The sequence below is a fragment of the Miniopterus schreibersii genome (genome assembly GCF_964146895.1).
Source record: "Miniopterus schreibersii genome assembly, chromosome: 10".
NCBI lineage: Eukaryota > Metazoa > Chordata > Mammalia > Chiroptera > Miniopteridae > Miniopterus > Miniopterus schreibersii.
Window position 1 is genome coordinate 59317729 of NC_138110.1, and position 14068 is coordinate 59331796.

Consider the following 14068-nt stretch of genomic DNA (forward strand, 5'->3'; position numbering starts at 1 on the left):
CTCCAGAATTAAGTAAATTCCCCCATCAATTTACTACTATGCATTGTTGACTACCAGAAGTTCATTCCTCTCTAAGTTTTGGGTCAGTTTGGTACAGTTTTTAGCTTTTCTGTATGAAACGTCAGTCTTGTGGTCCTTTTCTAGATCAGCACTGTCCAACAGAATTTTCTCCAGTGGATGTCCTTATACGCACTAATATGGTAATTAGTGGCCATGGTAGCTACTATTAAATTTAAATCACCACATGTAGCTAGTGCCTACTGTATTGAACAGCAACAGAAAATTTTCTGTCTGGTCTTTGGAGTTTTCAGTTAGGTAGCACTGTCCAATAGGAATGAGTCACTTGATGTCGAATTTTTCAAGTAGTCAGCCACATTAAAAATGTCAAAAGAGCTCTGGCTGGTGTTGCTCAGTTGATTGAGCGTCGTACTGTGCACCAACAGGTTTCTGGTTCAATTCCCAGCTAGGGCACATGCGCAGTTGCAGCTTGATCCCCGGCAGGGGGTGTGAAGGAAGCAGCTGATTGAGGTTTTGCTCTCATTGATGTTTCCCTCTCCTCTTCCTCCTTCTCTTTAAAAACCAATAAATATCTTTTTTAAAATGTCAGACAAGTGAAATTAACTTTAATATATTTAATTCAGTAGATCTGAAGTGTTACCTTTTCAACATATAAAATTATTGAGATAGCATATACTTTTTTGTACTAAATTTTTCAAAATACAACATGTATTTAATACTACATAGTGGTTTGAACTAAGCATATTTCAAGTGCTCAGTAGTCACACGTGGCTAGGAGATAGCCTAGCACACATTTATATTTAAAAAGTTATTCCTTGTCATTTATTTCTGTTACCTCTTTCAGCCCTTGTTTTACTTCTGAGATTTGAGGTTTGTTGATTCCTCCTAGAATGTTTCCCTTTCCTGCTGTGTTTGCAGTGTTTTTGGAGAACTTGTCTCAGTTACCTTTTTCATGGGCCACACTGGAGGTTAACTAGGTGACCTATAGTTTTATATTATGAAGTTATTAATCCTGCACCAGAAGCAGCAGAGCTAGAATCTCCACCACCTCACACCCCATCCACAATGGAAAGTGAGAAAATAAGTGTGTCAATAATGTAGTTTCCTATTGTCAGAATACTCCCTTTTTTATTTGTCAGCTTCCCTAACATACATATCTGAAGAGCAACCCATCTTAAGATCTTCCAAGTATCCCAAGTGAATTTATTCCAGTGAAGAGGGCTGGCATGAACAGTAGGTAGGTTTATTTTCCAGGGACTGTGGTCTGCTGCTTTTGTGCATTCACTGAGCTTCTGTGCCATAGGTCACAGTGCACACTGGAGATGCACAAGTTCTCATTGATGCCCTTGCCCTTGCCCTGGAGATGGATGCTTGGGAAGGTGGTCTAATAGTTATCGTAGACACTGAAGGCAACAGAGAGGCAGGGGTCTCATTAAAAGAAGGTAGATTAAAAATATGTAGATCCCAGCAGGGCAGAATGGGGCAGAATTGGCTGTCCAGTGGATGTTCTTTGAAATTTTGGGTATAAATCACATTTCCCTGAGGTGAATACTACTTTATTTGCAGTATTGGTGCTTTTTAAAGTTTATTCCTTTGATAAAGTCATCTAAATTGGAGTCCAGCAATTTCTCCATTCCTGCCCTGGTAGTCAAATAGGGAGAAAGTGTGGTGGATGCAGTATTTTTCATCTATATGCAAGGCTAGTTAGTATAGGTCATTGGAAGAGGCCACATGAGCCTCACTGCTCTTTAGTGGCTAGGTGGACTTTAGAATGGACCAGATTGCAAGGTGTGAGCTGTTGCTAAAATGGGTGGATATGGAAATCACATTCTCCTGGAATCCAGCTGTGGTTCATCAATTACTGTGTGTCCAGGACTAGTCATTTCCTTTGGCCTCAGTGTTCTATAGAATGCGATTTAAGCTAGATAATCTTATTAAGTTTTAAGCTTCTGTGATTCTGTGAACCTAGCCATTCTATTTCTCTATGGAAATCCAGTGAAAAAAATTTTTTTTAATTTGTCTTTATTGTTGAAAGCATTTACAGATTTCCCCTTTTCCCCTCCATTGGCCCCACCCCTGAAATCTAGTGAATTTGAACCTTACTTAAACTAGAGAGAGGCCAGCGGAACTCAAATTTTTTGGTCTTGCTACTTTCTCTACTGCTTTTTCTGAGTGTGTTGGCTGTCTTACACTGCAGATGGAGAATTTCATTAGAGAGAAAAGGGGGAAGGACCTTCATTTCCTCTTTTGGGGAAAGAGGGTCTTCGTTTCTTCAGTTAGGTCCTCTGGAGCAGGTAGACTAGAGACATTCCTCCTGGGTGTCCCATGAACCAACATGTAGATCATGATACCACAAAAGGATCCATTTATAAGCACCCAAAGTATAGCAGTTAGCATACATTGGGCACTTACTGTGTCAGACAGGGGCACTTTTCATAGTTGGCCTCATTTAATTCTCTCAACAACCCTGTAAAGTTAGCATTATTATTATCCCCACTTTACAGACAGGGAAATCCAGGCACAGAGTAGCAAAATAACTTGCCAAAGATCTCGATAGTAAGGTGTGAACACAGATCATTCACTTGTAGGTTTCCTACATTCCTCTAGAGGAGGGGTGGGGAACCTTTTTTCCGCCAAGGGCCAGGATATTTATAACATCATTCCCGGGCCATACAAAATTATCAACTTAAAAATTATCTGTGAAAACTCCTAGATTTATTGAATTTTGAGTCCCTCCTGCATCTGCTTTGGCAGGGCCAGACCTAATGATTTCGTTGTCGTACACTGCAGACTAGAGCTTCTCCACCCCTGTTCTAGAGGCTGAGCCCCTCCTTCAGTTGTTCCCTGCCTCTCCCTGACTTTTGTGGGAAGATGTGGGAGGCCACTGGTAGCACTTTTCTGTCTTGGATCTTGAACCTGCTGGGGAAGGGACTCCAGCATTGCTCTAGTGCTCCAATGTTTATTTTGAAGTAGGCTGGTGGTAGCTTTGTGTTAGTACATTCAGAGTTATAGGCAGAGAGAAACTCCCACTCCAATACAGTTCTGTCTTGCTTGAAACCCAAGTGTTCCTCCTCAGTTTGCTTCCTTCCTCATGTCCAATTCTCTACTCAAGCTAGGTTCTCTTTGAAGAGTTGGACACAGGTTGGATTTGTTCAACTTTGGGTTAAGTGTTGTGGGGACTTTGGAGTTGGATCAGTGGTTTCCAAACTTTTTGACCATCAGAGAATATAACAGGATGGAAAACCCTGTGACAGTTTATCATTTTTCCACTTTTCACTTTTTGTATGAACATGCATATTTTAAGCTTTATAGTATTGCCAAATACTATGTGGCAGCTGGACTTCTTAGCATTAAATGGATCTAAACCAAATTAATGCTTAAAATTTTTGTTTATAAACACAGTTTTTAAAAATTTATCTTTATTGTTGAGTGTTACAGATGTCCCCCTTTTATTTCCCCCATTGACCTCCTATAGACACAATTTTAGTAGCCATCAGTCATACGTATAAATAATGTTATTTTATAGTAAGGATTTGCATATTTGGTTCAGTTTGTGACTTATGAGAACTGTCGGTTTGTGACCTATAAGGGCTACTAATTTAAACCTGGGGAATCCCCAAGTTATAGAGGGCGAAGCAGGAGGGAAAAAGTTTGTCTGCCTTCTCCATGTCCTTTGAGGAGCGGAGAAGGAAAGGAAGAATAGTGGTGGTGGGCATAGGTCCTCTTCTCAGTCTTATGGGAAAAGAGGACAGTAAAACCTCGATATAACAGGCAAGGGGGTGTTCATTAAAGCCAAAAGTTCGTTATATAATAATGTAGGTTTTTTGAATGCATATGTTAAAAAATTGGCAAATTAGTGTACCTATTTTTACTTATAGACACATTCGTGTAATTAAAATTATGTATGAAAAGTTTACACAGAAAATTTTCTATATATGGATTATATAACTTTAAATTTATACTGAATAGGTATAGTAAATGGGTGCACTCACCAGTCACCAAGAGTAAACAAATGCACATACTGGGGCTTGGTTAGTGCACTTCGGAACATCACTGGCAGGAGTTAAAACTGCTGCAGAAAGTTACACCACACAACAACAGAGCCAATTACCGCACGCGATGTGGTGCTATCACATGCTAATCATTTGCTGAATATTGTTTTTGAGTGGCGACTCTTGGATTTAAATATGTATAGTTGTAGATATGTAATATTTATGTCAGTGAAATGACTACAGTGTTTTTTCCAACCTATGGCCTATTCACTAAAGTTTATTAAACATAACAGTGAATTAATAACAAGATAATCTGTTTAATTATAAGACAGTCTTGGTTAAAAGCATTTAAAAATTAATAGGGTGTTAACTTTCACATATAACATGGACTGGAAATTTTGCCCGTTAAATTGAGGTTCACAAAATCAAGGGTTTACTGTGTTCCATGGGTGCTGTTCTGCTCATTGTGAACCTATGGAGAATTTCCTGATTGGCTTTCAAGACCTGATCCAGCATCTGAGCTGCGCCAGCCTGGCAAGGTAGGCAACAGGAGTGTGAGCATGGCTTTGGTTTGTTGAAGGAGCATTCCTGCCACCCAGACATTTGTGCTTTCTCCTTCCTCCTCGAAGTCTGGAAATGGGATTGAAGGCTGGTGCATCTTTCCTTGTTAGGCTTTTGGGAATAGAACAGGGCAGTGTGACTCCTGAGCATAAAATACTGATGAGTTTCAACTCAAGTGGCACTGAATTGGATCCAACTGCATCCAGGAAAAAAGATCTATTCTTGGATTTATGAAGAACAGAGTTAGAATCTCCCAAGGCTGGAGAGTATGAAGGGCAAATTACTCCCTATTGGCAGAGTGGGATTCCCTATCAACAGTGGTATGCTGGTAAACAGGCTAGCTGGGGGGAGAAAAACCCAGATTTTTATCATTTGTCTAGTTTCTGTGGTTTAAAACTTACCTAGCCCAAAATTTCTTAATACTTAACAGTTGTCTCTTGAAAACCATACATGCCTACATTAGCACACTGCTGCAAGCCTCCCTTACGGATTTTGAATTCCCATTATGTGCACAGGTTTGTGCTATGTGACAAAGGAAATGCTGAAGCAGCATCTGAAGTTTATTTTGTTAACAGGGAGCTGGAAACATTGACAGAATACAATTGTCGCATGGGTTGAGTATAGTAGTCCAGAGTGAGATGTCGAGTACTGGTGAGATCATGAAAAGGAGAGCATGTGAGAGCTAGGCTTGAAGGATAATAATTGCTGACACTGGTGATAATAGTACCAGACTCTGTACTAAGCATCTTGTGTACATTATTTATATAAACCTTCAGAAATAGATAATATTGCCCACTTTACACCTGAGGATCTTGAGGCTTAGGTATTTTGCTCAAGTTACATAGGTAAGACATCATTCTCGTAGGTGTGTGGTAGTATCTCATTGTGGCCAGGAAGGAGTGAGGCCAGTATTTGGAGCCTGGTCACTTTATTGCAGAACCCATAACCCTTGCCCACTATATCAGATTGCTATTGAATATAAGAAGAATGGTTCTTTCAGGAGAGAAGAAGGGTATAGCCACAGTCCCAAGTTCTAGACTAGCTGGGAGTCAGAACATTTGAGTTCTAGTGCTTATTTTCCTTAACCATATACGTGACCTTAGCCAAATCACATCTTCCTTAAATTAAAGGACTTGGATTAGATGGTCACTCAGTTCCTTTATTTCTGACATTTTGGGAATTTGAAGTTATAAAAATGAGAATGAGCCCCGCCAGGTGGCTCAGTTGGTTGGAGCATCATCCTATACTACAAAAAGGTTGTGGGTTTATTTCCTGGCCAGGGCACATACCTAGGTTGCGGGTTCCATCCCCCATTTGGGGTGCATAAAGGAGGCAACCGATCGGTGTTTCTCTGTCGCAGTGATGTTTCTTCCCCCAACCCTCTCTCCCTTCCTCTCTAAAATCAATAAACAGATCTTCAGTTGAGGATTTAAATTTTTTTTTTTTTTTTTTTTGCCCTGGGCAGTGTGCACTGGCTTAGTTGGTTGAGCGTCATCCCATACACTGAGGTTGCCAGTTCAATTCCTGGTCAGGGCCCATGGCGGGGTTTTGGGCTCGATCCCCTGTAGGGGGCATGCAAGAGGCAACTGATAGATGTTTCACTCGCTCTCATGGATGTTTCTTTTCCCCTCTAAAATCAATAAAAACATTTAAAAATTTTTGGTTTTTAAGTGAGAATGAGTATGGATTTAAGGAATAGTGGGGGGAAGTGCCCTATCATGGTATGGGGCTTGGAAAGCATTAAGGTTGGTGATGGGGGTAAGCATAGGAAAGCAACCTATAAGGGGGAGTAGAAAGCAATGAGACTCCAAGTGGTAGACAGCAAAGGCAGAAAAGGTTGGTGCTATGTACTTAGATGTTTCCATTTGCAGTTCTTGACTAGCATAAAATGGAAAGGGGAGAGTTGGGGACACACAGATAACAAGCTAGTCTTTTGTGCTGGGTTTTCCTAGAAAGTTCACTTCTCCCTTGATGGCTTCAACAGCAGGCCAGGGCTAGTTTGGGATATTTCTGAGGATCCTTGGATTATCACCCCTTTCCTAGCATTCAGCAGTTACTTATAAAGCACCTGCTCTGTGCAAATGGGAACAACAAGATCTGGTCCCTCCTGTTGAATTTATAGTCTAATAGGGGAAATCGATAATAAGCAAGTAAATAATTGACACACTGATAGGTTTATGAGAACTTGGGTTTTGTTGGGTTGGAGTCAGGGAAGGTCTCTGACTTCAATACAGAGAACTGATCAGAGGGGACAGTGGAAATTGGGAGACCAGTTAGGAGACATACTTATCCAAGCAAGTTATCCTGGTTCAGAAGACTTGGTGAGTATTAGCCAGACCTCTAACAAAAAAAAATGAGAAAATTTCTACGACTTCTCTTTTATTGATTCACTTAAGTGTGATATTTAATATGGTTTTGTAAAATTCCAGTTCTATAAAGGAGGCTGAAAGTCCTTTGAGAGTAATTATACTGGGGCTAGATGAAAGGAAGCAAGTCTGGTTTAAAGTATGTAGTTGTTGAAGAGATACAGGACAGAAGAGTGACAATGAACTAGGAGTTTTAATTATAGAAAATTTCCAAACAGAAGTAGGCTCAGAGGTGGATTGTAAAAGAGATAAACAGGATTTGGGAGAGATTAATAATCCCATGTATTAGGTAGTTTAAAGGGACAATGACTTAAAGGATAGAAAACGGCACGTTATAACCCTGGCCGGTATGGCTCGGTTGGGCGTCGAGGGTTGCACTTAAGGGTTGCCAGTTTGATTCCTGGGCACATGCTGGTGTTGCAGACTCCATCCCCAGTGGGAGGCTGCCAATTGATGTCTCGCTGTCACGTCGGTGTTTTTCTCTCCCCCTTCCTCTCTGAAAATCGATAAAAACATTTTAAAAAAGAGAAAACTTGACATTATAGAGTTGCTAATTCCAATGAGAGAGCAAAGGAGGCAGATCTCTGAAAAAACAAAACTGGTTGTACAGGTAGCTCTAATCTCTCAGAATGGAATACAGCCTCATATGCTACTAAGGCCCACATGGGCCCACAGCATTCTGGTTGTGGTTGTAGTCTGGTTGGAGAAGAAATTGAAAAAGGGTAGAATAAGACCTGCTGTGGAGAAAGTAGTGGAAATGGTAACAGAAAAGACTTTGTGCTCTGGTCCATCAGAAATTGAGGCCAATACAGGAAAAAAACTCCTGGTCCACTGCCTGTGTTTGGCCCGGACCAAAAGCCTCTCTCTCTGGGATCTTTGAGGAAAGTCATGGAGTGAGGGAAGAGGCAGCAGCTCCAGTTGTTGCCTGTAATCTCACCACCACAGATAATTACTGCTACTGATTTTGTAGTTCACTACAAAACTCTATCAGGGATAAACCTGTAGTCCTCCATTTAAATGTTCTCCCAACATTTTATTATAAAAATTTTGAACATACAGAGAAGTTGAAAAACTTTGAACATACAGTGACTATCCATATATCCATTGTAGGTTCTACAATGTAAATTTTCCCTATATTTGTTTTACCACATATCTATCCATTTAACAAACCATTTTATTTTTTGGTGCATTTCTAAGTTGCTGTTGATCACTTCTTTCAGCTTACCTCACCCATAAACATTTCAACACGCCTTAACTTGAGTTTAGTATTTGTCTATGTTTTTTGGGGGGTGGGGGTGGTAAATTTTACATATAATAAGATGTATAATCCTTAAGTGTACCATTAGATAAAAATGACAAGTGCATCCTGGCCAGTGTACTCAGTTGGTTGGAGCATCGTCCCATACACCGAAAGGCTGTGGGTTCATACTCTGGTATGGTTGGGGCACTTAAAGGATTCATTGGATCCATGTTTCTATCCCTTCCCCTCACTCTAAAAAAAAAAAAACCCACCAAAAAACAAGTGCACCTGTGACTCACATTCCTATCAAGATAAAGAACTTTTCCATTCCCCCTAGAGTTCTCTCCTGCCTTTTCTCAGTTAATACTTGCCCCTCTGTGGGACAAGGGAAGAACAACCAGTATTCCGAATTTTTTCACCACCGATTAGTTCTCCCTGTTCTGAAACTTCCTAAGTATAACCTATATATTTATACTTCAAATACATGTTGCAGATATTGATAGTTTCTTTTTGTTGCAGAGTGGTTTTCTATTACCTATATAAACATTACGGTTTATCCATTCTCATGTTGACGGACACCTGAGCTGTTTCAAATTTTGGGCTATTACAAATAAAGCTGCTATGAACATTCTTGTACAAATTCTTTTGTGGCCATAATGTTTTCGCTTCTTTTGGGTAAAAATCTAGGAGTGGAATTGCTTTGGACTAGGTGTATGTTTGGTTTTGTAATAAGCTGCCAGACTGTTTCCAAAGTGGTATATTTAATGCTTTCACTAACAACAAATGAGAGTTCCATGTCCCTTGCCACCATTTGGCGTTCTTGGTGTTTTTACTTTTAGCCATTGTAGTGGGTGTGCAATAGTATCTAATTGTGGTTTTAATTTGCATTTCCCTGATGACTAAGTGCTGTTGATCACTTCTTTCTTTGCTTATTTCCAATTCATATATTTTCCTTTAAGAAGTGTCTGATATTTTTTGCCTATTTTTAAAGTAATTGTCATTTAATGTCGAGTTCCAGAAGTCTTGCATTTAAAATTTTTAAGCCCAGATGTACAAGATCATGATAGGAAAGATTTACTGCTGGACATTCGTTTAAATGTAAAAAGCCTGAAGGCTTGAGTTGAGCAAAAGCACATTTATCATTTATTTAGCAAAAGGTTATTAATACCAAATATGTACTGAGCACTAGTATTAGAGATACAGAAATAATACCCAGCCCTCATTCCAAGGAGCCCATATATTACAAGGGTAGATGGACAAAAGTAAAAAATTTTGATGTAGTGGTTTCAACGATACTTTTTAAAAATATATATTTAAAACATTTACTGAGTACCCACTATAAGGTAGGTACTATTGTAGGTACTAGAGAATAGAGACAGATAAACCAGACATGGTCCCTACTCTAGTATAAAGCTTAGTTTCTGGAGTATATATGAGGGAAGATAGCACAGAGGCCATGAGGTTGATATGGTGTGTATGTGGGTCAGAAATGAAACCTGGCTGGACATATTTGTGTGACAAGATGATTAGTTAGGCAAGGGTCAGGTCTTGCAGGGCCTTGTAGACCATAGTAAGAACTTTGGATTTTATTTTGAGGTTTAGGAAGCCATTGCAGCTTTAAGCAGAGAATTAGAGAAATGGTATGGTCTGGTTTCTGTTTGGCTAATAAACACAGAGGAGGCAGGAGGGGGGGAGGGAGGGAGAGGGAGGGGGGAGGGAGGGAGGAAAAGAGGAAGGAAGGAAGGAAGGAAGGAAGGAAGGAAGGAAGGAAGGAAGGAAGGAAGGAAGGAAGGAAGGAAGGAAGGAAGGAAGGAAGGGGAGAAAGGAGAGAAAGAAAGAAGAAAGAAAGAAAGAAAGAAAGAAAGAAAGAAGAAAGAGAGAAAGAAAGAAGAAAGAGAAGAGGAAGGGAGGGAGGGAGGGAGGGAGGGAGGGAGGGAAGGAGGGAGATACCAATAGATGACAGATGATAGATAGACAGACAGACAGACTGACTGATAGATAGATATTGCAGAAAGACTAATGAGGAAACCATTGCAGCCATCCAGAGGAGAGAATAAATAAATCCTACCTGGAGAAGGCCTCATAAAGGAATAAAGTTTTGGCAGAACCTTGGATGACAAAGCATTTGCTAGGCAGAAAAGTCAGAGGTATCAGCATGTATGTGTGTTTGAAGAACCAGAAATATCTTTGGATGACTGGATGGGTGGTGGAATGGCAGAAGATAGAGCAGGTTGGGAAGGGCTTTGAAGGTTAAATTAGGGATGTAGAGTCACCACATTATACAACTACTGAATTCTATGTGGATGTGTCCTCTGGTTGTGCCACAGGTGGCTCTGCTAGGGATTTTGGCTCTGAATCTAAGGGCTATAGACAGCTTCTAGTTAAGATAGAGGCTCGGGAAGCTGGCATCAAGGATGACTGGGTGAGGCAGTGCTGAGGAGGAGAAATCAGGGAGGAGGCAAGAGACAAGGAAGCCTGAAGTTAGGCAGGGGTTGTTGCTCTGGAGGTAGAGGCTTTAAGCTTAGAATCAGTAGTCAAGAGGACTTCAGGTATGGATTGAGGGAAAATGCTAATGAGGCCCTTTAAAAAATACAAAATAAGCAGTGTAAAATCTTGAAACAGTACAGAAATGTATAGAGTCTGTAGAAGTCTTAGCTTCTTTCTACTCCTGAGGCGTACATAAAAGTTGCATTTATTTGGTGTCTCTTCCATTTTTCCTAGTGTGTGTATTTTTTATTTATTGATTTCAGAGAGAGAAAGGCAGAGGGAGAGAGAGATAGAAATATCAATAATGAGAAAGGATAATAAATTGGCTGCCTCTTGCACACCCCATGCTGGGGATTGAGCCTGCAACCTGCGCATGTGCCCTGACCAGGAATCGAACCTCGATTTCCTGGATCCTAGGTCGATGCTCAACCACTGAGCCATGCAGGCCAAGCTGGTATTTATTTTATGTATGTATTCAATTCTATTGTATATATACACAATTGAAGTTTACAATGGAATCACTCTTCTTACCGTTTTTTGCAACTTTGTTTTTTTCTGTAGTACCAATATTATAGTTCTGCCTTAGTAATTTGTACCTGCTACTCAGAATCTATTGTTTGAATGTACCATAATTTAGTCACTACCCAATTGATAGACCTTTAAGCTGTCTCAGGTTTTTCACTGTTCTCAGCAATAGTGAAATGAGCAATCTTCTTCATTTGTCTCTGTACTGTGCAAATACTACCTCAGAGAACATGTGAGGTGAGAAGCAGGAGTCAGGTCGTGACTTGGGGAAGTTAGGTTCTCCTCCCTTAGGAGTATGTGTTCTGCTCTGGATCTGCCCTTGGGGAACCTTCATAGGGATCATCAGGCTGGTCAAGTCTACAAGCCACATTCTAGGGGCACTATTCAAAAGAACTGGGGCTGTTTCTCCAGATTTTAGCAGGGGATTTCACTGCTTCCAGGTATCAAATGGATTCTCAGAGTGAGATGGAATAAGGCTTTCTTGTAGAATTTTAGACTGGGGAAGAAATGGGACTAATGTGTAGAAGTGAGAATTCAACAGACTTGGCTTGGTTTGGGCAGGACTTTATGAAGAAGGACTTTTCTGATGAATGGATTTTAAGAGGTGGATTTTCCATCATTGGATGCATTCAAACAGAGGCTGAGGTGCTGTGGAGGGGCAGTATGTGAAGCAAGTTGACCTCTAAGAATTATTCCGACTTTGATTGATGGCATTCTAGATGGAGACCATGAAGTACCAAGATGGGAACAGAATTAACTGTGCTGGGTCGGGGGAAGGATTGACTGAGGGTCAGTTTAGGGGAGGCTGAGGCTGGAGGCATCCTGGGGTATGGTGCTGGGGAACCTGGAATGCTGAATTAATGCCGAGTGGGAGATCTGACCTTATTTGCACTCCTGGTGGTCTGCAGGTGTATGGGTCAGGGAGAACACAGGGATAGTGAGGGGTCTGAGGATAATTGTTATGGTGACTGTAGGAGGAGGGGTTACATGAGAATCGTGGTGGTACATGCAAGAAGATAATGTTTCCAGAAAAGGAAATGGATGAGTTGGAGAAGTTTGGTGGTATTTGATTGTCGTTTAGAGATGGCTGGGCTGGGAGTTGAGGCTGGAGGTGGTCTTTAGGATTTCATTCAATAAATATTTATTGTCTAGGTGTTTGGGATAGAGCAATGAACAGAAGAGACAAATACCCTTCCTTCATGGAGTTTACATTCTGGTGGGGAAGACAAATTATATAAATGTATATATAGGTATTAGAGAGTGATAAATACTAAAGAGTAAATACAACAAAGGGGTATGTGATGTGCCAGTGGTAGTAGGTTTAAAATTTTAATGTGTCTAGGAAAAAAAGCCTTTTCCTTCATAAGAAGATGATTTGGAATAAAAACCTAGAGGGATGAGGGAACAGCAAGCCATGTGGATATGAGGGAAGAACATTCCACACTTTGGGGTAGAAACGAGCTTCTTTGAGGAATGGCAAGCAGACCTGTGTGGCCAGAATGTAGTAAGCAAGATAATAAGGTGTTAGGAAATCAGGTTAGAAAAATAGATCTTTCAAGACCTTGTAGGCTGTGGTAGAGTTAGATTTTTTCTAAGCAGTGGGAAATCATTAGAGGGTTTAGGCAGAGGTGTGACATGACCCAACTTACGTTTTAACAGGACTCCCTGGTTGCTGTATTGAGAATGGCTTGTTGGTGTGAGGATGTCATGGGGGTGGACACAGGCTCATCCCTGCCTGGGTAAAGGCTTCTTGCCTTCTCAAGCTGGAACACATAGTCAGGGAAGGGTGGAGAAGCACCCTCGGTGCTTGACTTAGGTTCTTTTTCCCTAGATGGCCCACTGTGTGACCTTGGTTCAGCTGTCCATTTCCTGTGACCACCTCATTGACAAGGACATCGGCTCCAAGTCTGACCCACTCTGCGTCCTTTTACAGGATGTGGGAGGGGGCAGCTGGGCTGAGGTGAGAAGGACAATGAGGGTTAGGGTTGTGGAGGGAAACTAGGATTATTTTGGGGTGGAGGATGTGTGACTGTGATGTTTATTGGCCCCTGCCCACAGCTTGGACGGACTGAGCGAGTACGGAACTGCTCGAGCCCCGAGTTCTCCAAAACTCTGCAGCTTGAGTACCACTTTGAAACAGTCCAGAAGCTCCGGTTTGGCATCTATGACATAGACAACAACACACCTGAGCTGGGGGATGATGACTTCCTAGGAGGGGCTGAGTGTTCCCTAGGACAGGTACGCAGGGCCAGGGACTAGAGTCCTTCAGACACAGGTTTGGTAAGAGCCCTGTCAGACAACCCAGCCTGCTTGGAACTTGGAGACTGGGGGTCAAACAGGACCTAACCCTGCCTGAGATCTTGACCACCGCCTCCTCCTTACTGTGCCCCAGATTGTGTCCAGCCAGATACTAACTCTACCCTTGATGCTGAAGCCTGGAAAACCTGCTGGGCAGGGGACCATCACGGTAAGAAAGAACTCTGTAAGGGTGGGGTCAGGGATTTTAAATTAATGAAGAATTCATGAGGTGATACAGTCTCCTGCCTCCCTTACCTAGGTCTCAGCTCAGGAGTTGAAGGATAGCCGTGTAGTAACCATGGAGGTAGAGGCCAGAAACCTAGATAAGAAGGTGTGTGTGGAAGGAGGTCCTGTGGGTTCTCTCCTACCCCAAGATTATGGGGACTGGAATGGTGTGATGGGGGCCAAGGTGGGACAGAGGTCTGGCATAGTGGTTGTTTCTCCCTGAATCTTATAACAGGTCTCTGTGGCATTGACAGGACTTCCTGGGGAAATCTGATCCATTCTTGGAGTTCTTCCGCCAGGGTGATGGGAAATGGCACCTGACATACAGATCTGAGGTGTGAGAACCCTGGGATTGG

At 41.6% G+C, this 14068-nt stretch overlaps 1 protein-coding gene across 4 annotated transcripts in view; it reads left to right on the plus strand.

Annotated features, from left to right (window-relative positions):
- The window catches only part of CPNE1 (copine 1), a 36372-nt gene that overhangs the window by 17769 nt on the left and 4535 nt on the right, over positions 1-14068 (plus strand). For all 4 annotated transcript variants that reach the window (XM_081148182.1, XM_081148184.1, XM_081148185.1 and 1 more), the window contains exons 2-6: positions 13021-13149; positions 13248-13427; positions 13582-13656; positions 13747-13818; positions 13967-14047. In XM_081148182.1, the coding sequence (XP_081004308.1) occupies positions 13021-13149; positions 13248-13427; positions 13582-13656; positions 13747-13818; positions 13967-14047 (537 nt within the window). The remainder of the gene's footprint in view (positions 1-13020; positions 13150-13247; positions 13428-13581; positions 13657-13746; positions 13819-13966; positions 14048-14068) is intronic.